We start from the raw sequence: 26,848 nt of genomic DNA, 5'->3' as shown, positions 1-26,848 counted from the left end.
TGTTCATTTTGGGGAATTGGCAGATGAGTGAGATGTGCCCTTTTAGTTTTAAGGGCTTAAAGGACACCAAGCCATGCCAGTTAGTATGGCCCACCAACCAGGACCTGGGACATCTGCACTATCTGGTAGCTTATAGGAAATGTCCCACCTCACATTTATTGAATAAAATTTCATTTTAATAACATTCCCAGGTGATTCATAACATGTTAAATTTTGAGACACATCTTAGTGGCAAATTTCTTTTGGCGTCTGTATTAGTCAGGGTCTTGCAGAGAATCAGAACCAGTAAGAGAGACGCAGGCACCTAGAAAGGCGCACTGTGAGGGATTGGGTCCGATGGGGGCCGGGGAGTCCCACAGTCTTCTGTCTGCGGTCTGGGGAGCCAGGGCAGCCCGTGGCGACCGACTAGCCCAAACCTTAAGTCCGAAGTCCTGAGATCCAGGACGACCATCTAACTCTTAGTGTGAAGGCTGTGAAACCTGAGCACCACTGTTGCGGGCAGTTCGAGCCAGAGAACCTGTCATCCTTTGCCCTGCATTCCGTTCAGGCCCTCCAGCGCTGGAGAGGGTGATTTTCACCGGGTCTACTGATTCAGCAGCTTCTGTCTTTTGGAAACGCCCTTGCAGACACCCCCCTACCAGGGCAGTCAGATTGACACAAAGTGAGCCATCGAAGGGTGCCCTGAGAATCACCTGTAGAATGAAAGGAAACCAAGAAACTGCAATTGCACCTCGGTCCCCTGCATAAATCTACTGCATCAGAACCCCAGGGGGAGGGTCCAGGAACGCTAAGTGTGGAAAAGCTTGCTGGACAGCCCGCCAGGCATTGCTGGCTGAGAATCACGCGTGTCAAGAACTCTGAGACTCAACTAGAACTGCCTTGTGATATATCACTTTGGCATAACCCCAAGGACTTTTACCTTAAACTCACTGTATGTAATTCTTGAAGTCTTACTCTGTGGTTTGTAATTCTGGTAACTTATGGGTAGGATGACTTGATGTCCCAGTTTGCTTAGGTTAGTCTCAGTTTTTGCCTGTGTCCAGTGTAATTCTTTATAGTGTTTCCTTGCATTCTGAGAAGTGCCCCAGTTGGTTTGATAAATTATATGCTTACCCAACCTTTGATTTATTGAATTAATAGTGACCATTATTGTGACTTTGCAGTATTTAGTTCACATTTTCACAAAAATATGCTTAACTTACCCAGTGCCTATTAGGTGAAATTATGGTTAATTGCCTTTCTTGTTATTTTGTTGCATTTGTTTGAAATAATATCAGCTTTTAAAATTTATTTATTATTTATTTATTTTAAAATACTTTACTTATTTATTTTTTAGAAATAGGGGAAGGGAGGGAGAGAAACATCCATCAGATGAACACCCCCAACCGGGAACCTGGCCTGCAGCCCAGGCGTGTGCCCCGACTGGGGATCTGGCTGATGGGCTGGTGCTCAGTGCCCTGAGCCACACCAGCCAGGGCTGAAATAATGCCAGTTCTGAAGATAGTTTGTTGTCTAAATTGAAACTGTTATTGCCTGATTTTATTTTATTTTTTGAAAATTTATTTATTTACTTACTTTTTAGAGAGGGGAAGAAAGAGAGGGAGAGAAACATCTATTGGCTGCCTCTCCCACATCCCCATCTGGGGACCTGGCCCACAATCCAGGCATGTGCCCTGACTAGGAATCAAACTGGTGACCTTTTGGTTTACAGGTCAGCACTCAGTCCACTGAGCCACACCAGCCAGGGCTATTACCTGATTTTAAAAGTAATGTGTGTTAATAAAAAAAGCTTGTATTGTGCTATAATGTATATGCAGTAAAATGTTCAATTAATTCACAATTTATTAAAAAAGGATAAAAAAGAAAACAGAAATGACTCAAAATTCTGTCATTGAGAAATAAGTGTATGTCCTTCCAGAGATATTTAATTTCCATAAATAACATTTTTTATATAAATAGATTATTTTACATGTTGTTTGGTAATTGGGGTCTTGAACACATTGTAGAAGTTGTTCCATTGTCAAGTTATAGGTGAGTGGCTATAAACTTTTTTATGCATGTCATGTACCAAATGTACTTGTTTTTCCAATGAATATTTAAGTTGTTTCTTTTTTTTTTCCTGCCATAAACAAATGGTAACTAATATCTTCACCTGTTTGTCAGATGCCTGTCAGAGGAATTAAGGGGTTAGAGTATGCTCCTTTAAGATACTCATTTTGATACGTAATGCTAGACTGCAGCATTCACCTTACAAAATTATCCTTATGTGTTCCTGCTGTTACTGTGTTTAATTTTTTCTTTTTTTAGTTGCCTGTTTAAATTTTAGAAATCTTCCTTACTATTTCTTTTCATGACTGTGTACCTGTCGTTTCTGCTCTTTCTCCCTGATTTGCATCCCTTGTCACACACTGTGGAATTGTTCGTTCTGGAAGTGAATAGAAATGAGGACCCTGCATACCTTGGTAGAAAAAGCTGAAATTGGGAATCTTATCTAGACATAGTACTGTGCCATTTACCAGTTCTGTCTTTATCCTAAATGTGGAAATGCTATTTGAGCAGAGACTGGTCTAAGTTCTTTTTCCTTCTTTTTCTCCTCCTTGTTTTCTTTTCTCCCCTTGATCCTCTGCTTTTTCCTCCCTTCCCCCCATTTGGCCCCTTACCTCTTACTCTTTCTTTTTTCCTTCCATTTCTTCTACTTTTTTAAGTTGATGTAATTTACAAATCATAAAATTCTCCATTTTAAGGTGTATAATTCACTGGTTGTCAGTGCATTTACAACATTTTATAGCCACCTGGGGAAAATGTCCTGAGGTGTCCCGGAGCCCTCCTGGAGGACGGTGCCTGGAGACCAAAGAAAGAGGCCGACAACTCAAATTAAACAAAGTAAGGGAAGCAGGACATAGCAGGTGTTGGACACCAGCAAGGAGGTGGACCTCTACTTCCTGCACGGAAGGCAGCTGGGAGCCTGACATAGGGAGCCTCGGGCAACACAGGTGGCTTGTGGCCACGTGGTTAAGAGCTGTACATTCCAAGACATGAGTGACTTAATGGGCCTACTTTGTAAGAACATTCCTTTCAGGTGACACAGGCTCACCCCTCTCTGGGAGAACTGGGGTCACTGAGAGCTGCTTGCTTTTTAAGATGGCATCATTCACGCCAAGCAACAGAAATCATTTGCCTAACAAATTATTGTCGTTGTTTAATTACAGAACATTTTTATCATCTCCAAAAGGAACCTCATGTCCCTTAACAGCCACTCTCCATGCTGGCCTTCTCCCAGCCCTGCAACTATTCATGTGTTTCCTGTCACTTTGAATCTGCCTGTTCTGGGCATTTTATATGATGGGAATCATAGAATGTGTGGTCTTCTGTGTCTGGCTTCTTTCACAAAGCATAATGCTTTCCATGCTTTAGCGTGTATCACTTCAGTATTTCACTGTATGGATATACTTGCTACATTTTGTTTACCTATTACTTATCATATGGTTGTTTGGGGTGTTTACAGTTATTGGCTATTAGGAACAACGCTGCTGTGAGCAGTTTTGTGTGAACATGTATTTTCACTTCTCTTGGGTATACCCATATACATAGAGGTAGAGTTGTTGAATTGTATGGTAAATCTGTGTTTAAATTCTTGAGGAATTACCAGACTTTTCCAGAGCAGCCACACCATTTTATATTCCCACCAGCAAAGGTATGAGGGTTCCAGTTTCTTCACATCCTCTCCACCACTTGCTGTGACCTGTCTTTTGAGGCTAGCCACTGTAGTGCGTGTGAAGTGGTGTTTCACTCTGATTTTGAATCCCGTTTACCTGATGGCTAATGATGTTGAACATCTCCTCATGTACCTATTGGCCATTTGTAGATCGTTGGAGAAAAAGCTTTTAAGTCGTTTGCCCACTTAAAAATTATTATATTTTTCATTTTTTAATTTTATTGTATATTTTCCATTACCATTTATCCCCTGTATACCTTCTGCTGCCGCTGCCTCCCCCCTCCCCATATTTTAAATTTTTAATTGTGGTAAAAACGCGTATAACAGAATTTGCCATCTTGTCCATTTTAAGTGTACAGTTCCGTAGTGTTAAGTAGATTCACATTGTTCTTCAAGCGATGTCCAGAACTTTTTCATCTTGCAAAACTGAAACTATATCCATTAAACAACTCCTCATTTCCCCCACCTCTTGTTAACCACCATTCTATTTTTTGTCAATGAATTTGACTACTTTAGATACCACATAAAAGTGGAATCGTACTGGCTTAGTTCACTTAGTACCATGTCTTCAAGATTTATGTGTGTTGTAGCATGTGACATTTTAAGCAAGATTTCCTTCTTGCATAAGGCTGAAAAATACTCCATTTCATTCATATATTATGTTTTCTTTACATGTTCACCCACTGATGGACTTATGTGTTGCTTCTACTTCTTGACTATTGTGAGAAATGCTGCTGTTATGAACATAGGTGTACAGATATCTTTTTGAGACTCCGCTTTCTATTCTTTTGGATAAATATCCAGAAGTGGGATTGCTGGATTGTGTGGTAGTTCTAGTTTTAATTTTTTAAGAAGCTGGCATATTGTTTCCTATAATGGCTACACCATTTTATAATCCCACCAGTGGTGCATAAGGGTTGCAATTTCACCACATCCCTACCAACACTTGTTTTATTATTATTTTGAATAGTAGCCATCCTGATTGGTGTGGGGTGGTACTTCATTTGCATTTCTCCAATGATTTGTGATGTTGAGCACTTTTTCATATACCTGTTGACCGTGTGTGTTTCTTCTTTGGAGATATGTCTGTGCATGTCCTTTGGCCATTTTTTAGTTAATTGTTTTACGTTGTTGAGTTGTAGAAGTTCTTGAGTTAAGTTGTAGGGGTACATCTGGAAATGAACTTGTATCAGATATATGACTTAGCAGTATTATCCTCCATTCCATAGGTTGCTTTTTCACGGTTGATTGTGTCCTTTCATGCATAGAAGCTTTTAAATTTGAAATTACTCTGTTTATTTTTGCATTTATTGCCTGTACTTTTGGTGTAATATCCAGGAAATCATTGTTAAACCCATTGTCATAAAAGTTTTCACCTATTCTTTTTTTCTAGGAGTTTTACAGCTTTGGGTCTTATACCAGGGTCATTAATCCATTTTGAGTTAATTTTTGCATTTGGTGTAAGATAAGGGTTCAGTCTAGGCTTTTGCATGTGGATATCCTGCATCAGTTTCAGGAGTACAGCCATCAGGGGTAGGCAGAAGAATGTCCCCTCTCCTAAAAGGTCCTAAAACTTGGAACCTGTGAATGCTTCATGTGGCAGGAAAAGGTACAGAGCGGGATGCCGTGGTGGGGGGGGAGGGTTGCAGATGAATTAAGTTGGGAATCTTGAAATAAGATTATCTTGAATATTCATGTGGGCCCTGAATGCAGTCTTATGTAAACAGGAGGCAGAGAGATCTGACCACCCACAGAGAAGACAGTGATCTGGAGATGGAGCTGAGAGAGATCTGTAGATACTGGCTTGGAATATTGGCCTGATGTGGCTGTAGGTCAGAGGGTGCTGGCCGCTCCAGAGCTGGAGAGCAAGGGTGGGGTTCTCCTTAGAGCCTCCAGAGGGAGTGTGACCTTGCTGTGATACCTTGGTTTCAGATCAGCCTCCAGAACTATAAAAGAATAAATTTCTGTTGTTTTAAGCCACCAAGTTTGTGGTAATTTGTTACAGCTGCCACAAGAAACTAATACACTATCCTAACAGAATTGAATCTGTTAGTGCATGAACACGGGATGTTTTTTGGTTTATTCAAGTTTTTAATTTTTTTCAACAATGTTTTATAGTTTTCAAACTGTAAGTTTTATACTTTTTTGTTGAATTTATTCCTATTTATTGTTTCTTTTGATGTTATTGTACATGGAATTATTTTCTTTATTTCACTTTTTGATTGTCACTACTCTACAGAAGTGCAGCTGGTTTTTGTGCTCATGCTGTATCCTGCAACCTTGCTGAATTTATTTTTTAGGTGTAACAGGTTTTGTAGTATTTACTGTAAACATGATCATGCTACCTGCAAATAATAGTTATCTGTGGGTTTTTTGTAGATGCCCTTCATCAGATTGCAGAAGTTCCCTACTTTTCTCCTAATTTACAGGTTATGCTTATTTTCGACTGTCTTTTATTTTACCACTTTGTTCATGTGATAGTTAATTTACCACCACTAACAGGTTTATCATATGGCAAGCACTGTTTTAAGTGTTTTACAATTGTTAACTCAGTTAATATGCTGTAGTTCTATTTAATTTCAGTGTTGATATATATGTTTATATATGTTATATATATGTTTTATATATATATCTCTGAACATAGTAGCATGGCTTTTGTAACAAATTTTGAAAATCCCTTGGCAAAAATATGAAAAAAACCCTAATATCATTGTTACTCTGTAATCTTGCCTCTTCATCCAATATATGCATCTAATTATGAAACTGTCCAGTCCACATAAAGCTTTGATTAACTGAATAGGTTGAGAGTACCTTTTTTCCTTCTTAGAATAAAAGCAAAACATGTTTGTTTTAGAAAATAAAGATAAGCAAAAATTCAAGTGTTGTGATTTTTCCATGGAATACGTTCCTAGACATTGTGTTTAGGGCAAAAGGAATGCGTATCTGTAAGATGATTTGGGTACAGGTTGCCAGACTGTCTTCTCGGAATGTGGCCCTCCCAGTGGCAATATGGGGGTCCCTGCTACTTCACGCTTTTTCAGTTGTGGATGACATGGCCTTTTAAGTAAACTACGTGTGTGGCGTTCTGAGAGATGAAAAAGTCCACTAACTTGAGAAATGCTTTGTGCAATGAGAGGTAACATAATTACCAGCAGAAATAAAGTTATTGGTTATTAATTAGTACTTTTTATAGCTTTTAAGGTCAAAAGAGATTGAGTACCTTAGTTTATTGCAGGAAGATTAGTAAAAAGAAATGGAAGATATTAGCTAATGCTTTCTTTGACAGCTTTTTAAACTTTTTAAAGAAAGAGAATTATGCTAAAAAAGCAGCCCGAAAGGTTTAAAGTTCTAAGAGGGCCAACAAAATAATGTCAATGATGATTTTTTTCTGGGATGTAATGTATTTCTGGCAAATTTGTCTTTTAGGAGAATTGCTAAAAATCACTTGAATATAATTTTTCCCAGGCATAAAAGGTACATTCAGTTTTAAATAATGGAGCATGAGACATAACTTGACTATTTTGAAAGAAAAGGTGGTCAGTGATGTTTTGCTTTTAATGAGATATTCTTTCATGTTGCCAAGCCCTGGGGCAGGAATATAATCATAAACTGTAACAGCGTTCTAAAGGGGAGAATATTATACAATCCACTTTATGACAGTTTTTTAAGGTGAAGTTGCAAGAAATGTTTGAGGGAATAGCTTGTATTTTCTAATCTGATTTTCACTGTTGTAGCTAGAATATTCTGGAATCTAATTTTAATAACTTTATCAAAAGTTAAATCTTGGAATTCTAGCTTTTAGAATAAGAATTGGTCTTAGCTGTTGTTTAATCATGGCATTACATGCAGTGCTTGCATCTGAGATTAAAGTCTGGTCACTGCCTTCCAGCAGACAGTTTAATCTAGTGTTGTTAGGCGCCTTTGATCTATGTATATGCACAGTGTTGCTACTAGCTCAGATAAGTAAGACACTGAAACAGAAGACAGTTCTATGTTATAAACAGTAGTTAAAGTAAAGTAAATTATAGTAACTATATGGAATAGGAGGCCAACAGGGTGAGGGGTATCTTGCTTTAGAATGGAAGGAAGTGTCTCAGAGGGGTAGAATTTGAGTCTGGCCTTTGAAGAAGAGACCAGGAGAGGGCTTTCAGGCCAGAGGAAGGCATGAGTTAGCAAAGGCATGGAGTTTAAGACAGTATAGATGATGTGTAAGGTGTTTAGTTTGCTTTCAGAGAGGATTTCTGGGAGGAAGTAGTACAGGTGGATTTGTGTTTTGTTTTCATGGTTAGGAAGACAAAATTGGATAGGCCAGGAGGAAGTCAGAAGATGGGGCTTAAAGTCTTTTCTGTGTATGTGGTCATCGTACCTACGCGGATGACTTACAGCCTGTCAGTGCTTACGTGTCCTCTTGCAAAACAAAGGAGAGCAGATGAGAAAGCACTGTTTACAATATGTAGCACTAGATTCATCAAGGTATTATTTTACCTTCCCGTTGATGGTGCTGGCAGCTCTTCTGTCCCAGATCCTAGGCAGCTTGGCAGCCCTCTGCTATATAATAAATCAACTAAGAGTTATAGTCTACATGAAATCTTAGTATTTCTACCAGAAGTTATCTCTTAATTTTTAAATTAAGATCATATGATGTAAAAGATCAATGGTATTAAGGCTAATTCCTTTATTCCATATAGTGTGGGCAGCTCACACAGTTGATTCAAGTGTAGTGATAAAAGAAAAATAAACCAAAGTTAACTCTGGTTGAGTAATAAAGTTCCTGGAATTATTTTGATTATAGATTAAAAATCCATTTATAGCCTTCAAAAGGTTACAGAGCAGCCCCAGCAAGTGGCTTAGTTGGTTGGAGCGTCATCCCCTTCACCAAAAGGTTGCGGGTTTGATCCCCGGTTGGTGTATTGGGAGGCAACTGATTTCTTTCTCTCACATCAGTGTTCCTCTCTCCCTCTTCCTCTCTCTCTAAAATCAATAAACATATCCTTGGGTGAGGATTAAAAAACAGAACAAAACAGAATTTTAAAAAAAGTTATAGACCAATTGTGATTGGTATTTCCATTTATTCCTTTGTAGATTATGCATAATCTTTGCATAATCTCAGTCTTCTGTCCTCATGCTAAGTAATGGGGCTATTTCCTCTTCTGCTAGTCTTTGTTCAAGAAATACAAGATATTTTGGTTTCATTAAAAAACAAATTGCTGTGTCTAAAAATAAATAAAAATCTTAAAAATTTAGATATTGCTAAATATTAGTTGGTTTCATAAATCTGAGTAAATATTCTTAATTTTTAACTGCTGAGTCTTGTACGTACATTTTATATAAACAGTAACAATACTGAAAAATAAAACTGATATGCCCTTCGCCTGTGCTGTAAGTTGGGTTTCAATATATCATAAAAGTCTTTCATAAAAAAAGTGTGCATGTATGTATGTATTTTTACTGAGAGGGGAAGGGAGGGAGAAAGAGAGGGAAACGTCAATGTGTGGTTGCCTCTTGTGTGCCCCCTACTGGAGACCTGGCCCACAACCCAGACATGTACCCTGACTGGGAATTGAACCAGCAAACCCTCGACACTCAATCCACTGAACCACATCAGCCAGGGCTAGATATTACTAATTTTACTTTTAAAAATGTTATACCACTTTATATTCCCATCTATATTGTTATCCCATCCTCTTGTCAATATGTCTTACCAATCTTTTTAAACTTGCAATTTGATGGGCAAAAAACACAGCATAAATTTGTTTTCATGAATTATAAGTGAGGTAGAGAACTTTTTAATATATTTATTGACTTTATTTTTTTTTCTTTAAAAGCTCTGTTTCTCTCCTTTCCCCATTTTTATTACCTATCTGGTGGCTATTTTTCTTTTCTTTAAACAGCTATTCTATATTAAGGAAAATAATCCTTTGACTATCATGTATTGATGGGGTGAATATTTTTTAACTAGCCGTTTGCCTTCTGACTTTGCTTATGGTTTGCCTTGCCACATTTATTTTTTATCTAATCACATTTTATTGCTTTTAGATTTCTTGTCATGTTTAGAAATCATCCAATATAACGAGAAAGGGAAACAAGTTTTTTACTTACGGTTTTTTAGATTCAAATATTTGATTCATCTGAAATTTATTTTAAATAATAAGTGAGTTAGGGATCTAATTTTACAGTTTTTCAGAATGGCTACCTAGTTGGTATACCATTATCTATTAAATCTGCTTTTCTGTATGAGTATTTGTATACTGACCATTGTTTCTGGTTCAGATTCCATTTCTTTATGGTTGTGCAGATATGATTAGTTGAGAATTAAGGAAAGTTTTTGAGGTCAGTGGAGCAGTATAAAAGATCATAGGTGGATTATACTATGTTATCTCCCTTTTTGTTTTAAAGACTGGTAAATAGTGACTCAAGGACTACTTCTAAATTCGACCATCCTATGGACACAGAGGTGACTTTTACATGATTTTTAGGTTACTGATATCTCTGAAGGGCAAGAGAGGCTGGGATGCCTTTCTTCTAAGGCGTAGTCGGAATTTTTTAAAAGAAAATGATCAGAATTTTAAGATGAGTTTGAACTTCTAGGCAATAAAAACCTCTTAGTGCCAGCCATTAGCTAATTCTGTACTTGTTGCAAGGAGACAAAGAATCTATTTCTTAAAAGAATTGAAACAAAAAAATGGTTATTAGTCACTGTTTAGTACTCCTTAGTCATCTTTAGGAATCCAGTCACTAAGTAGGCTTGATTGTTTAGATTTTTATTTCTAACTTTTTTAAGATGCGTGTCGCGTGACGAGGGGCAGAAGAATGCCCACTTTTACTTCAAGTGCCCAGTTACTTACTGGTCATGCAGCTGTGGGCAAGATGTTTAATTTATTTGAATCTTAATTTCTTCATTTTTAAAATAGAAATGAAACCAACTCTTGCTTGTTACAATGAATAAATGAGATGATGCATGATAAATAGTTCATAAATGTTGAAATTTGTAGCAGATTTAACGAGGACCAGGATTTAGAAATTTGGATTCCATAGTGACTCCAAAAAGAGAAGAGTTTCAGAAACAGGTTGGGAATGAATTGCTAGTGAGAGAGTGAAGATGGGAAATGTATTTTTAACCTTTTGAGGAACTTTTAGACTGTTTTTCAAAGCATTGCATTATTTTATGTTCCTGCCAGCAATGTAGGAGTGATATGCACAGTGCCAGCACTTGTTCAGCATGTTTGATTATATCCATCCTAGTGAGTAGGAAGCGATATTTCATTGTGGTTTTGATTGGCATTTCCCTGATTTCCAGTGATGTTGAACATCTTTTCATGTGGTATTGACTGTTTGAATATCTTTTTTGGAAAAATGTCTGTTCACTACTTTGCCTATATTTAAATTGGATATTTGTCTTTTTATATTGAGTTGTTAGAGTTCTTTATATATCATGGATACAAGTTCTTGCTCAGATTTGCAAATGTTTTTTTCCTGATTTTGTGGCTTTTCTTTTTATTTTCTTGATGTTGACCTGTTCTTTTGCAGCACAAAAGGTTTTTCTAAAAATTTTGAAGTTCAGTTTATCTGTTTCTTTAACGTTGCTTGTGCGTTTTATTAGTCACAGTTGCAGGATCTATTCGGAGAATCTAATTTCCCAGGCTGTTAGAATTGTATCTTATTGCATCACATGGTTAATACAGTTGTAATTACTATGTGTACATGTATAGTAGTTTTGTCTTTTCCAGTTAGCATTTTTATGTGTGAGTTTGCTTCTATTTATATTACCCGTGCTTTATTTTTAAGAGTTGTCATGTCACTGTCGTTTACATAGTCATCCATTTTTGCTTGTTTGCTTTTCAACTTCATGATTTAAATAGCACTGGTAGGCAGCTGTATCTCCATCAACTTAAAAGTTACATTTTTTTCCTTCAGGCAGGGTCGACGTAAAGCAGTTGATAGCGAAGAAGAAACAGCTGACAGCAGAGGCAGAAGTAAGTAATGCCCTCTTCCAGAAACGAACATGTAGAGTGTTAAGGTGAAGAGTTTTGTTCAGTAAATTTTTAATGCTAAATTGCTTAAATATTTACCCTTCTTATCAGTTGACATTGCCCTTCTGTGGAACAGGAGAGTAAGGTCTGCCACCCTGTCGTCCTCCCTAAGAACCAGGTCGCCCTTTTCGCTGCCGTCCTCTCCATCACTGTCACTTTTCTGACTTTTACCAGCAAAACTTGGTTTTAATGAACCATATTAGAATTGAACTTCTGTACGAATGTCTAAGTGCTTTGTGAAAGTAGCAAGGGTCATAGAAGTAATAGGCTTCCGGTAAACGCTGAATCTGAATCTAGAAACAATCTGTTGGGAATGTAGAAGAAATATCAACTCAAAAACAGCAACGTGGAGCCATTTCAAGCCAAGCAAAAAATTCTGCAAGTCAGAATTGAGTAGTGCACCCAGGAAATTCTGGAGGACAAAGAACAATTTTTAAAAATTTATAATTTAATATACTATGTGTGCTTGAATGTAAGTTGACTTCAAACCCAAGGTAGCCTTGCTTTTTTCTGAGAAGATTACTTCCAGAATTTATTAGTCAATGTGAATCTCTAAATAACCAGTGTTGTAGATGAAATAGCCCTATTTGTATCTGTTTATTAATTTAGTGATACATACATGCATACACATACACATTCATTTGGGATAACAAATTTAGATATTTTTAGCCTCATATTTGAATGGGGTTCTTGGACCCAATCTAACAGGGGGATTTGGGTTCCCGCCCCACCAAGCAATTCCCAGATGCCAGCAAGGCTGCCCCAGGAATTCAGCTCTGTTCTGATTCTGTTCACCCAGAGGTAAAAGTCAGACTCTGCAGGTGAAAAAGGGCTCAGTCCCCAAGACTGCCCTCCCCTTCCAGGTAGCCTGGAAGCAAGCCGGGTTGCTTGTGCTTCTGACATCTGGCTGCAGCTGGAGGTTCCAACGACCCCCTCCAACTCAGTGCCAGTAGCAAGTTCAGATGGTCACTTGTACGTCTGACCCACTGGCTATAAATCAGAGGCTCCGCAGGGCTGGTAATTTGGCAGAGTGGCTCACAGAACTCAGCAAAACCTGGTTACTCACTGGATTACTGAGGTATTGCAAAGGATAAGAATCACAGCCAGATGAAGAGATACGCAGGGAGAGGCGCCAAAGGAGGACCTTTCCCTGAGGAGTTTGCACCTGGTAGGTGGGAAGCATTTGGTTCTACAACAGGTAGAGCTAACCAGCTGGCCTTCTGGGTTTTTATGGAGGTGTAGGGGTGGGACTGGAAGTTCCAAAGCCCTGATCCAGTGATTTTTAACCTTTTTCATCTCATGTCACACATAAACTAATTACTAAAATTCTGCAGCACACCAAAAAGATAGAATTTTTGATGATCTGACAAAAATATATAAAATATATTTTTTATATATATATATAAAATTTTGATTCATTTACACCAGTCAGCTATTGTTGTGTTGGCTGTTGTCATTTTTGTCTTTGACAATCTAAGGGAAAGGTGATCAGTACCCCTGACTAAATAGTCGGGTATTGCATGCTTTAAAAGTTCCTGCAGCACACTGGTTGAAAATCTCTGCTCTAACCATATGATTGGTCTCCTGGTAACGCAGTTGTCACTCATCTTCATTGGACAGTTTTCCCTTCATTTTTGTTTCTAAAGACTTTATTTATTTATTTTTAGAGGGGGAATGGAGGGAGAAAGAGGGAGAGAAACATCAATGTGTGGTTGCCTCTGGTGCGCGCACGTCCCCCTGTCCCCCCCCCCCCCGCCCCCCCCCCACACACACTGGGGACCTGGCCTGCAACCCAGGCATGTGCCCTAACTGGAAACCAAACCAATGACCCCCTGGTTCACAAGCTGGAGCTCAATCCACTGAACCACACCAGCCAGGGCTCCCCTAATTTCTAAAGTGAGAATATTGGGCTGTCCTCATTCAGAAATAACATTCTGAGTCATAGTTGTGTAGCTAACTTAATTTTAGCTCCTAATTTACTATTTCTTTTTGTGAAGGGAATGGTTATCCATAGGTTTTACTAGGTAACTCTTTCAGCTCCACAGAACTGGAGTTGTTAGATGAAATACAGTATGCCTAGCGAAATTTGAATTCAGATAAGCAACAAATAGCCTTTTAGGCTTTATGTAGTATTCGAGACAGAGTAAAATATTTGTTGTTTATCAGATTTAACTGGGCGTTGCTATATTTTTATTTGCTAAATCTGGCAACCTAAAGAGGACTCTGAGAATTCAGGTGTACAGACAGAAGATCTCATAACACATAGAACTGTGAAGAAGATTGTCAAGTAGCAAGCAAGCTCTTTAGTCTGCAGGGAAGAGGAATGAGGGTAGTTACGACATTAGTGGGTTAAACTGGTTGAATCTCTGAAGGTCACTTCTGGGTCTAAATGCTTTCATAAAAATGTTTTACGTACTGAATTAACAAAAGCCTTGGTGTGAGTGGGGTCACAAGACATTGTGTAACCCTGCGCCATGACCTTGTGAAATCCTTAGAATTGTGTTGTAACAAGACTTAAAAGACCTTGGAACAGTCCAAGGGAGATTTCAAATGATTAAGTCCCAACCAATTTACGTTAATAGATAAATTAGCTTTGTTTTAACGTGATGTTATTTCAGTTTTTTCTTTTGGTTGCAAATACCAGAAACTCATTTTGTTTTATTTAAGCGTATTTGATATTAATGTATCTCGTAGAATCCTAGCAGAGGCTGGACACTCAGGCTTGGAGAGGGAGGGGATTTTAGTAGCAGGAGTTCACTTGGTTCTGAATTTTTCAGTTAAGGAGGTATCCAGTCACTCTTCCCGAGCTCAGGCTTTCAGATTTGTGAGCAAGAGAACTGCATTTTTGCGAGAAGGACAGGACTCACATGGTACAGCCGTGGCCAGGACACTGGATGCCTGTCCTCCTCTTTGAGCACAGTTGCCCGAGTACAGTGACAATGGAGAGAAGAGAAAAGGGAGTGCCTTTATTATCAATATTTGTAGGACTTTTATTAATGTACATAATTTTATAGAGGAAATATTAGGTATAATGTGAAAATTTAACAGCTGAAAAATTTCTACTTCTTAAAAATACATACTTGTTGCAACATATTTCGTTTCCGCCTTATGTAGCATTTCAAGTATTATTTTTCACATTAATACGTAATGCTGTTGCCCAGTCATTAATTGGGCAAACTAATGAGTAAGATGCAGGTGGCATGTCTGCAAATGAGGACTTCCTTTCATGGTTTGTCACACATTTGAGTAACCTCTTCTAAAAACATTTTTGGATAGTGTCAGTCTATTTGATTTATTGATGGACTGCTGGAGAAAGAAGTCTTAAGTATTTTCTGCCCAGAAATTCTTATTTGTTAAGTGCTAGGAATAACTACTTTCTGGTTTCTAGTATTTAATAATGGCTCATAAAGAAGTGAAGGAGGTAGGTAAAGCTGATGAGAAGCAGAATAATACACCATTTGTATAGTTAATCTACCTAAATTGATTAAGATAAATGTGATTCAGTTCATTAGACTGATACAAATATGATATAAAGAATACATACCTGAATAGCCCTGGCTGGTGTGGCTCAGTGGATTGAGCACTGGCCTGCGAACCAAAGGGTCACTGGTTCAATTCCCAGTGTAGGGCACATGCCTGGGTTCCAGGCCAGGTCCCTAGTTGGGGGCATGTGAGAGGTGATCAATGTGTCTCTCGCACACTGATACTTCTCTCCCTCTCCCTCCCTCCTGTTCTCTGTAAACAGTTAAATACAATTAAAAAAATATATTTTAATCTAATTTAAATTGGGAGGCAGCCAGTATGAATTTTATTTTAAATAAAAAGGGAATATATATATATATATACACACACACATATATATATATATACATATATATATATATAATTCAGAGCTCTAAGCTCATTAGTTTTTGCTCTGTCTTGAACCTTTGGCATCCTCTATTAAGGATTATACAATAATTATGCTTAAGACTTATTGCCAGACAAGTTTCCTTTTTCTTTTAAATATGGAGGAGCTTATTACTGTGCACTATTTAGGACTTTAAACCTCTTCTATATTGATTCTTTCAAATGAAATGTTTGGAACAGAACTAAGCTAAATAACAATCGCCTTTCATTAGGTAACCTGCCATTTTCAGGCTACATGTACATCATTGACTTTTTGCCGGGGAGGGGGGGTGACTGTTTTGGCTAATGGTGCTCATCCCATAGAGAATATTTCAGATAAAGTACAGAGGAAAACAGTATAACGTAATGTGAACTCCTGAGGTGGTAGATCAGGGATCTGATCCAGGTTGTTACAAGTCCTGTGACCTTGGGCGGGTCACATCACTTGACTTGCACAAGCCTAGATCTCCCATATGTAAGAGGAATTCTGTTGCCTACTTTAAAGATTGTTTTAAGACTGAAAATAATATATAAAAAGAATATATAAAAGACTAAATAATATATAGACAGCATCTAGCATATAGCAGTCATTCGGTGAATAATAGCCATTACCAACAATAAAAACAAGTGAATTTTAGTTCCTTTCATAGCCTCTAGAAAGAAATCAGAGCCAGGTAGTTTTTTAAGGGAACTACTTTCTGCTTTATAATAGACACTGAATAAGCCAGCAGTGGTAGGAATAGGAGTTTAGGTGCCAGAGGTTGGTTTCAAAAGCTCTCTGGAAATATATTTAACACCCATAGCCTTTCCAGGTGCTTTGCAGAGAGCTGGGTGTACAGTGGTTAACAAAATGACATGAGTGTTTAAAGTCAGGTCAAGGAGACAGACTTTAAGACACCAAAAAAATAGAAATATATAGAAATGGACATCGTTTTAAGTGCGATGAAGGGAAAGAGTAAGGTGCGATGACTTTAGTGATTTGTTAGAGGGGGGCCTCTCTGGAGGAGTCGATTTAGCTTCAGACCTAAACACTGTGTTATTACCTGTTCCACTGTGTTACCTGTTTTGCCCAAAAAGGTCAGGTTTCTGGTTCCCTGCCACTACAAGGTTAAAAGATTCTCTGTGCCAAGCCAGGCTGTGATTCGGAGAAACAAGTAATTCAGGGACTGGGCAATACGACCTTGTGGAATCAGAGTGTAATTTTTTATGCTCCGTGTTCAGAGAATGCACTTTACTGTGTGTTTCTGTCAGTCTACTCTTGTTTTTTTCAGGCCTTTGTACTTTTGAAATGGCTGTTTTTATCTAACTGTAATTGACCCTGATGTTTTCTCATTTTAAGATTCATTCCAAAATAACCTCTGCTTGGAACCCTTTGTAGAAGACTTATCTTTCTAAAATGCAAGTCTGAACATGTTTATAAACCTTGTGCTTAAAACACTGATTTCCAGTTGCCCTTAGGATAAAATGAAAATATATTAAAATGGCCTAAGGGTTTGTCATGCTAGTCCCTCAACCCTGTTTGTCTTGCTTCATCTCTGGTCGCTCGTGCGTGACCTCACTGTGTGTTCCAACCAGAGAGTCTGCTTCATAGTGGTTGGTCCTCATTCTTAGAATCTTGGAGGTTAACCGTTTTGGCTGTTTATTTTAAAAACTGAGATTTCTTTGAGCTCTAAAAATATAGTAATTCTGTTTAATAGATTATCTAAGCACCTGCTTTTCTAGTTAACTGCCTGCAGCCTCTCTTCCGTTGTCTTCTGTTGTCCTCTGTTTATCTGTCCTCGAGCTGGGACAGTCCATGGGCTGGGTGAAATTAATGCTAAAGAGAGGGCGTTGGGGAGACAAGCAAATGAGAAAGCCTGTCACCCTCAGCCTCCTTTTCAGGTTACTGTACTAGACATTACTCAGATTTACTGTGATGCATTTTGAATTCTCATTGAGGCCAGTTTGATATTATAGAAGGACTCAGAAGAGGGCAGAATGGAGCGTTTCTTGTACTGTATTTTCTATATTCCCTCTTTATTTTCATCAGTGTTTGGATACATGGAAGGAGGAGGCTAAGGAAACTTCGTGGTGTCACAGTAGCATCCTTCCTGTCTCCCACTAGCAGCAGCTTTTGTCACCTGAATTCCTCAGAGAAAAAAGGCATTAAAAAGTGAACATAAGACGCCTAGTTAGTGTAATGCTATGTATAGGAATGCAGTGGATTTAAATAGCTACCTTTTAATAGTGATAGCACTAAATGACAGAATTGGCTTACACTGCAGTTTTTATCGCACATTATTTTGTTTCTGTTGTTAGAGGCCAGCTCTGACTGAGTAGGTAGGAGTTGGAGCTACAAATATGTATAGAGCAATAGCTATATCAATTACCGTGCTTTGCCTTTTTGCAGGGTTTTTTGTTTTTGTCTTTATTTTGGCTGTTTTAAAAGTTCACACAACAGTTTAGCAAGTCAGATGTTCTTCATCTCAAGTTTGCACGGATGTACCTGCTCAGAATAGTGGAATAGGTTGCCTGAGGCCTCACACAAGTGGTAGAGGCAGAATTTGAAGCCAGGTCTGCCTGACTGAAAACTCATATTTCTTTTATTACTTTATTATTAGCCCTAAAGCCATCTTATTCCTTGTTATTGTACTAGCTGAAGTATGAATTTGTGTACTACTCACATAAAACTTTTACTGCAGGAAAAAGGGCAAGACTTAATACTAAGATAAGAGCCTTTTAGCTTAGCACACCCAAGTGATGCTCTGCGCTGTCTGAGGTATCAGAGGTTGGAGTCAGAGACGGGGGAGGGCGGTTGTGAAAGAGAGTTAACAAGGAGACAACATCTGTTACCACCTTGTACTAGTCCTCACACTATTGAGATGCCTGTGATTTTTATTTTGTTGGTTCTCCTATCACTCCCAACCATTCTTTGTGGTATTCACTCTGCAATTAATCATGTCTTTCCGCACTGACGGACAGCGAGCTCTGAGGGTAGGCTGTGTGTCTCTTGTTCACCGCCGTAGCTGCTGGATAATACAAGTGCTGCTTGTCGCACACATCTGTTTAGTCCCTGCGATCCGACAGTGAGTTGGGATGACAAGGGACACCCTTGTTTGTGGGATGCCTGTAAAAAAAAAAAGATAGGAGTTCCGGAGTGTGAAGGGAAGGAAATAGGAGGAAGGAGGAAAGAAAAGGGTACAATTGATAAGAAGGATGAGGGTAAGGAGATTGCTGTAGGTTTTCCTAGTACATGATGGAAGTTTCAAGTGCGTCCTTGGAATGTATGGCAGAGGCTCATCTGTGGGCAACTCGTAAATAAGGCGCAAGACCTGGTGCCGTGAGGAGTTGACTGCCGTATTCAACTTGAGTTGGGTGGATTAGGGTCTGGTTTTAGCAGCTTTTATGCTGACATTTATAGAACATTCATTGTGGGGTTTGTTTTTCATGGTTCTGGTCTACTTAACCCAATACTTAAGTTGGGGAGGAGACTGGTTCCAAAGCACAAGGAATCCTAGCTGAAAGAAGTGGCTTGCCTGCCTTTGCCACATCTGAAGGTCCCTGGCTTCGTTTTTACTGTTGAGTAAAAGATAGTGGGCTGATCGGTGCGAGCAAGGGGTGCAGGGTCCAGACCTTGTGTGGTTTAGACGTGCCCCTGCCATCCCCCCCTTTCCTGGCCTCACTTCTCATTGCTCCTGTGCTTCAGCTACGAAGGCCTGCTTTTCGCTATTTATGGAACATGCCAGGGGTGTTCCTGCTTCAGGGCTTTTTACATTCATGCTGTTTTCTTCCTACTGCTTTTCCACAGATGCCCACTGACTTTTGCCCATTTAACCCCTCCGCATTTTCAGTGTCATTTAATCTTCAGGCTGCCCTACCGTCGCTATGAAAAACACGCCCCCCCGCCCTTTCTTCCTTTGCACAATACCATCCTGTCTACTTTATGTCCGGTAAATTCCGTGAGCTCAGCAACTCGCCTTTGTTCATTGCTGTACCTCCTGTGCCCAGAACAGTATTCAGTACCCAGTACTTAGTGGAATGAACAAATTCTTTCCCTTCTTTTTGAGTATACTTCTACAGGGGACATTTTTGTAGTTGGGGAAAAAAACCTTTATATATTAATTAGTCCAATTCTAGAGATGAAAAAAATGAAGCTTTTTTCTTCATGTCATTTTCCAGGGATTGGGGCTGGTTGTGTTTTGATTAAGGAAATGTCCTATTGAGAAGTTTCAAAATGAAGATGGACATTGAAATGGAACAAGCAACAGGAACTAAAATAAAGTACTATTATATAACCTTAAAGTGAAAAAGTTGTTTTATTTAAAAAAAATAACTTTATAAAAACTATTTTTCTTCCAGGGAACATACTCCGGTATTTTGTCCTTAAAACCAGCCTACATCATTTACATTTTCTGTTTTGACTTATAATTTCCTATCTCTCTGCTTTTTATCATATTGTCTTCTGTCACTTTTCACTTAAAATTAAGTCCTGTTCTTCAGGGTTTCAGCTCAACTCCCAGCTCAAAAAGATATTTCCAATCATCTCATCCTTGTTTCTTTGTTTACTAAAATACTAGATGTTGTTTGAGTTTTCACTGATGGTCATACTGCTCTGGTGAAACTCTTCTGTGTGTTACTTATTGGTGCATATCTGGTATTTCCCATCTCAATCAGCAGTCTGGGAGAAGGTGGGACTCAGTGTATTCTCGCTGCTCAGGCCCCAGAAGGCATTTGGGAACTGAGAGAGCAGTTTGAAAGCCCTCACATATAGTCTCATTAGGTACATTGATATTTTTTTGCTTTACTTTTAAGGGACATGGTTGAACTCTTATAATAGAATGGAGAAAATGCTACTTCAGGTATTTTAGGTTTAGCCTAAATAATTTACTTAAAGGAAAGAGCAATTTTTTCATTGAAGAATTAGGAAGTAACACTTAGTTTTCTTTTGTGTTGATGAGTCCTGCCAATTTAAAAATAGCAACATTTATAATTTGAGCATCCACAGTAGGTGGCCTGTTATGATCTGAAGAAATACTGTTTTTGCTTCATACTTTTCAAAAACTGTATATTAAAAATAGCCTCGGACCAAAATATATAACAATTTCATTTTATGAAAATATGTGTTAGGGTTAGGTAAACATAGAGCTATGGAGGTAGGAATAAGCATTATTATATGAACGTTGGTAATGTACAGAAATAACATGATCTAAAATACAGACAGTGAGTACTTGGGCGAAGGGGATGCTTGAGGAGAAAGGGGACTTAAAATTATACTCATAATGCTGATTTTTACTTTTTGTTGTTTTCCGGATAAAAATTTGAAGAGGAAAAAAGTAGACTGTCATCTTTATCATTTCTGTTATCTTGGTTCTGTATATTATTTGTAGTTCCTTTAGTAGGTGCTTATTTTGCTATCTTGATTTATACTTAAAACGGTATTTTAAAAAAGATAGGAATAGGAATCATTTTGCTTTTGCCCCTGTGAGCTCACTTAAAATGGGTTTCTTTGATCCAGCTCTGTTTTCTCAAGAGAACCCTTGAGAAAAATGTTAACTCCTACGCATGGATTGGTTCTAATGCTTGTTTTAAAATTCTAGGAATTGAAACCGTTTTTTATGAAGGAAGTTGGCACGCACTTTGACGATTTTGTGACCAATCTCATTGAAAAATCAGCATCATTAGATAGCGGTGGAGGAACCCTCACGACCTTTTGTGTCCTTGGAGGAGAGAACCACCACAGGGCTAAGTAAGTAGGAGCCTGAGTTCTTTCAGGGCGGCATTTACTCTCGTCTGCGCAGAGGCGAGGGTGCAGGTTGCCTGCATTCCCGCCCGGCACCATTTTTCACCAGCCGTGTTACTTTGGGCGAATCACTGGAAGGGTGTCTTTCTTCATTTAATATGTGGATTATAACCTGTGCATACTTCATTTAGGACTGTGCTGGCACTTGGGGGCTCTTCATTTAAACCAAACAATGACCCTGTGAGGTAGGTACTGAGCCGCCTGCCTATCACAGACGAGAAACTGAAGCACAGAACAGTGGGGTGTGGTCCCGGATTCCACAACGGGGCTCTGAACCCAGGGCCCCTGCCCTTCACCACCCCGTTGCACTGCTGCTCAGTTGTACTCTCTGTAATAGTTGCTATAAAGTGCATTAGTATTTATTTTTCTAATTGGTCAGTCATGCAGAGCATGGCGGGAAGGCTGTCAAAGGCCAGTGTTGTGCAAATTGGCCGTCCTGGGCTTTCCGTGGTTCTGTGCTCCTGCTGCCTCTGGCAGTCCCTCCCGCCCTGAAGGACAGCTCTAACCAGGAATAGTTAGCGGAAGTGCTAATGGTTCTGCAGAAAGCCCTAAAGAAGGTGAGCGTGCTTGGTGCTAGCAAATGTTAGGAACTGGGGGCAGCCTTTAAGATCAGGAGGTCGCCGGGGATTGTCAGAAGTCCTTTGACATTGCAGAGGGTATCATAAACATCGGTGCATTTTGGAGGACAGATCAGTGACAGTGTGTGAACTGGAGTAAGTGTGGCTGAGGCTTGTCTGGGTCCTTAGGGGTGTCTAGGAGAAGGAAGAGGGCTTGTCTGTGTGACATCAGCAACCTGTGCTGCCTGCGCTGGGTGCGCCTCACGGCCCTCTCCCTGGCCAGGCAGGCGCGTGCCTGCTGCGGCATTGTTCCCAGGGGCGAATCAGGTGATCAGTGAAGAACCTGAGCGCTGTGCCTGGCTGCCAGGAGGAGGCAGTTCATTCATTTTACTTGCTGTAGTTGGTATTATTCTTTCTCCCATTCTTAGGCTTAAATTTCTTATAATACCTGAAGTACTTATATTTTGTTTTAATTTCTGCTCTTCCCAGAGATCTGAGAGCACCTCCAGAACATGGAAAGATTTTTGTTTTAAGGCGATCCCTCTTAGAGTGAGTATTTTTTGTGCTTTTGTTAATTATTAGTTTGAATAAAAAAAAAACTATTCTGATTCTTGGAATCACTGCTAAATCTATATGGATGTTTAATTAATTTGTTCTGTATTCATATAAATCATTTGTTTTGATACTTCAGTGTGTTTCTTCCTCTTTCTGATCTCCTGACTCTGCATCTAAATTTAAAGGAGGTTTTAGAAATCAGAATGGTTATCTGCCCTTTGATAAATTCCTTGAAGTTGTGCTGCAGAGAAGTGGTTACCTAAAGAGCTAGAACAAAGTTTTCTATTTAGGCAAACCACTTCAAGAGAATTTTGGTGTTGCTGTCTTCTTGATATATTAATATTTTTATTTAATTTTCTTTTATCCTCACTGGAAGACATGCTTAGAGAGAGGGGAAAGGAGGGAGAGAGAGGGAGAGAAACATTGATGTGAGAGAGAAACATCGATTGGTCGCTTCTCACGTGCGCTTCCACCACGACAGAACCTGCAACCCAGGCATGTGCCCTGACCAGGAATTGAATCTGTGACCTTTTGGTTTATGGGATGACATTCCAACCAGCTGAGCCACACCTGCCTGGGCTTGATATATTAATTTTTTTTATCTGTTTGGCTAGCCAGCTTACAGACTTGATAGTTTTATCAGACTTACTTATTTTAAAACCTGATTGTGTGAATTTTATGAAAAAAACATCAGGCGATGGACATTAATTGTGGTGACATCATTTGTGAACTGAAAATGAAAGGTATACTTTTTTTAAAAAAAAGATTTTATTTATTTATTTTTAGAGAGAGGGGAAGGGAGGGAGAGAAACATCCGTGTGTGGTTGCCTCTTGGTGTGCCCCCTACTGGGGACCTGGCCCACAACCCAGGCATGTGCCTTGACTGGGAGTTGAACCAGAGACCCTTTGGTTGGCAGGCTGGCGCTCAGTCCACTGAGCCTCACCAGTCAGGGCAAAAGGTATACATACTTTAAGTATGCAATAAATATTTATTTTTTAGTGTTCTCTGAGTAGATCATCCATTCCATTAGAATACTGCTGTAATTTAACCTGAGTTAGTATAGGTTACCTGAAATAGTTGGGCTGGTGACTCTTAAGTGATTAATGTGCTTTTCTTTAAAATGCATTGTATGCTTATCAAAATTAACTTTCTATGGACCAAATTGATCTGTATTACTTAATTTTGATGAGAAGGTCGAAGTTTGCTGAATATCTAATGTAGAATACCAGCCACTTCAATCTTATGCCACACTATTGTTTGAACATTTATCTTTGGAAAATTTCTATCTGGGGGAAAATGCGGCTTTCCACATAAAAAGAGAAAGTAAAACAAATATTTTGAACATTACAGTTAAGGTTCTTTTTTAATCCTCACCCTAGGACATGATTTTATTAATAGAGAAGAAGAGAGAGAGAAAGAGCATTGATTAGTTGCCTCCCATATGTGTTCTGACTAGGGATCGAACTTGCAACCTTTCGGTATATGGGACGGCGCCCTAACTACCAAGCCACCTGGCCAGGGCAATAATGATTTTAATCATGCTATATGAAAAATAAACAAAATTATAGCATACTTTAATTAAAGTGTTTTGATCAAGGAAATACAACACATTCTATGGCTCAGGTAGGTTTTTATTAGAATTTGAATATCCTTAATCCAGAGATTTAATAGTATTTTAGATTCCTTAAAAAGTTATGTAGGAGATTAGCATACATCTTTCCATAAACAGAGCTAAGACTTGTTTTAATCAAGTATAAAAAATTCTTTAGAAAAAGTCATCTAAAAAATAGCTATGTTTTAAAAGAAAAGTAGCCCAGTCTTAATCAAATAACAAGATCACATGGCTGGTGTGGCTCAGGGGATTGAGTGCCGTCCTGTGAACCAAGGGGTCTCTGGTTCGATTCCCGGTCAGGGCACAATGCCTGGGTTGCGGGCCAGGTCCCTGGTTAGCAAGTGACAACCACACATCTGATGTTTCTCTCTCTCTCTTTCTTCCCTCCAAAAACAAATAAATAAACAAAAATCTTTTTTTTAAGAAAGATCAAAGAGGATAGAAAATAAAAGCATTTGTATGGACTTGTAGGGTGGTAGTTGGTTATCATCAACATTATATAAATGCATCCTTAACATCTTGGAAATATATAGGGAATGGAATGTAAGAATAGGATTTTTAAAAAAGTTTTTAACATTTGAAAGAAATAGTTTCTGTGTTCCCTGATTTTAGTGTGTGGCCTTTTGCCTACCTTAGAAAACAGAGGCTTCTGGTAGGTTGCCAAGAACACACAAAGGAAACAGTATCATTTCATCAGAAAGAGCCTTGTCCTAAGGTCCTCTGTTAAGTTATCTTGGTCCTGTCATTTACTGTTGCTACTTCAGATTTAGTGTCCTGTTATTATTGCTTAAGATGTTTTTGGAGTGTGGATTAAGAATCTTTTGAACGCTTTAAAGTCTTTAATATATGGTGCTTTAAAATCAAATAATAGATTATTCATTTTATTTGTTTGAACTGCATTTACAGTGAGCTGTTCGAGGTGGACCACATCAGAACAATATATCACATGTTTATTGCCCTCCTCATTCTCTTTGTCCTCAGCACCCTGGTAGTAGATTACATTGATGAAGGAAGGTAAGATGAGAAAAGCAATGGTTGCTTAGTTGACTCATGCAGTGCTGGAAGTTTTCACTATATTTAAATTTTGGTAGAGGGTGATTGGGTTACATTTGCTTTAGAAAATTCCAGAGCAGATGATTTGAGGTTGAGCATCCTCTTTCTTAAAAAGTACATCAAAGAAGAAAATTAGAAGTTTTCATTACTTCTATTTTTAAAATGGTCTATTTGCAGAGACTATAATTAGTAGTTTCTAGGTAATTTTCCTAAATGGAAGAATTTTGTATATATGATTTATCAATTTTTCTACTTTGGTATGCATTTCATGTTGGTACTAAAAATAAGTAGCTTATTAGAATTTAACATTTAAGAAACATTTCTTTTTAATATAAAAATCAAATTGTAACTATAAAAAATGACAGTGTGGTAATTATACATTGAATTGTATGCTTTATTAGAAAATTAAATTTTGAGATGTTACAATATATCAGTAGATTTTTGAATTATACCTGTTTTCTTCTGAAAAATCTTTTGTGCCTAACAGTGATTGCTACTTGAATACTTCAAATATTAACATTGCCATAGAATATTTTAGAGTTTAAAATGTATTAATGTGACAATCTAACCTTTGAGAAGTTCAGAGTCTTATTATTTTATTTATCTTAGGTGTTTTATGTTCAAAGACTGCGTGAGGGTAGGGCTTCTAGAAAATCTGTTGTTGAAATATACTGCGAAGCAGAGTCTGACAAGCCGTTTTCTGTGTAGCACAACTATAGTGGCCTCAGTGTATTAATGTCGCTGTGTTTCCTAAAGTTGAGTTTTGGGCTTGAAAGTTTTGAATCCTATGAGTCAATGCTTATTTAAAAAAACATATTTTTGTGTCTTTTCTCTGTGCTTTTTCTCCCCAGGCTGGTGCTTGAGTTCAGTCTTATATCGTATGCTTTTGGCCAACTTCCTGTTGCCTTGGTTACATGGTTGGCCATGTTCTTGAGTACATTTTCAGTTCCCTATCTCCTCTTTCAACACTGGGCCAGGGGCCACAGGGAGAGTTCTCATCCAATGGTCCGTTCCTTCTTCCATGGCTTGCTTTTCATCGCCTTCCAATTTGGAGTTCTAGGTTTGGGACCAGCATATGTCGTATTAGCATATAAGCTGCCGCCAGCTTCCCGGTGCATTATAATATTTGAACAGGTAATGTTTTGAGTGCTGCCCAATGCAAAGCTGTGCTTAGTTAAAATAATAATTATACCAGTACTAATATTGTCATTATTCTGGTAATATAATACGAGGTTCTGTTATTTTTAGTTGCTTTAGTTAAATGTTTTATTTCTGGTTCTTTTGCTGTTATCTAAAATTAAAGTGTTAAACTAGTTCATCTCATGTCATAAATTTGTTCTAGCTTCAGTGTTCTCTGATTTTTCATCATTGAAATCACATTGGACTCTTCTGAATGAGTTCAGATTTTGTCTTGAACATTTTGTAGTAGTTACCTATACTATAAAATATTTTTGTAATTAAAAGTCCTTTGAAATATTGAATTCATTGTTGTGTCATACAACTGTTCCCATCTAAAGAATGGGTTTATTTTGTTCATGCACCCGTCCGATTTTCTTATGTTGGCTGCCCACAATGTTCTGTGTGACTCACAGGAAGGACCATGTCAGGACACTTTCTTTGTTTAGGCTTTTAAGTTCTTAATTTTTAATATACCTGTG

General features: G+C 38.4%; 1 protein-coding gene across 1 annotated transcript in view; it reads left to right on the top strand.

Moving 5' to 3' along the window:
• Positions 1 to 26,848, top strand: part of SOAT1 (sterol O-acyltransferase 1) — a 54,052-nt gene that overhangs the window by 13,009 nt on the left and 14,195 nt on the right. The window contains exons 3-7 of the mRNA XM_054587706.1: positions 11,630 to 11,688; positions 21,210 to 21,358; positions 22,459 to 22,518; positions 25,044 to 25,151; positions 26,042 to 26,324. Of these exons, the coding sequence (XP_054443681.1) occupies positions 11,630 to 11,688; positions 21,210 to 21,358; positions 22,459 to 22,518; positions 25,044 to 25,151; positions 26,042 to 26,324 (659 nt within the window). The remainder of the gene's footprint in view (positions 1 to 11,629; positions 11,689 to 21,209; positions 21,359 to 22,458; positions 22,519 to 25,043; positions 25,152 to 26,041; positions 26,325 to 26,848) is intronic.

The sequence above is a fragment of the Pteronotus mesoamericanus genome, unplaced genomic scaffold (genome assembly GCF_021234165.1).
Source record: "Pteronotus mesoamericanus isolate MK-2021 breed Mesoamerican mustached bat unplaced genomic scaffold, CSHL_Meso_final scaffold_1186, whole genome shotgun sequence".
NCBI classification, from domain to species: domain Eukaryota; kingdom Metazoa; phylum Chordata; class Mammalia; order Chiroptera; family Mormoopidae; genus Pteronotus; species Pteronotus mesoamericanus.
The sequence above is the reverse complement of the archived record's forward strand: the minus strand, read 5'-3'. Positions and strand labels throughout refer to the sequence as shown.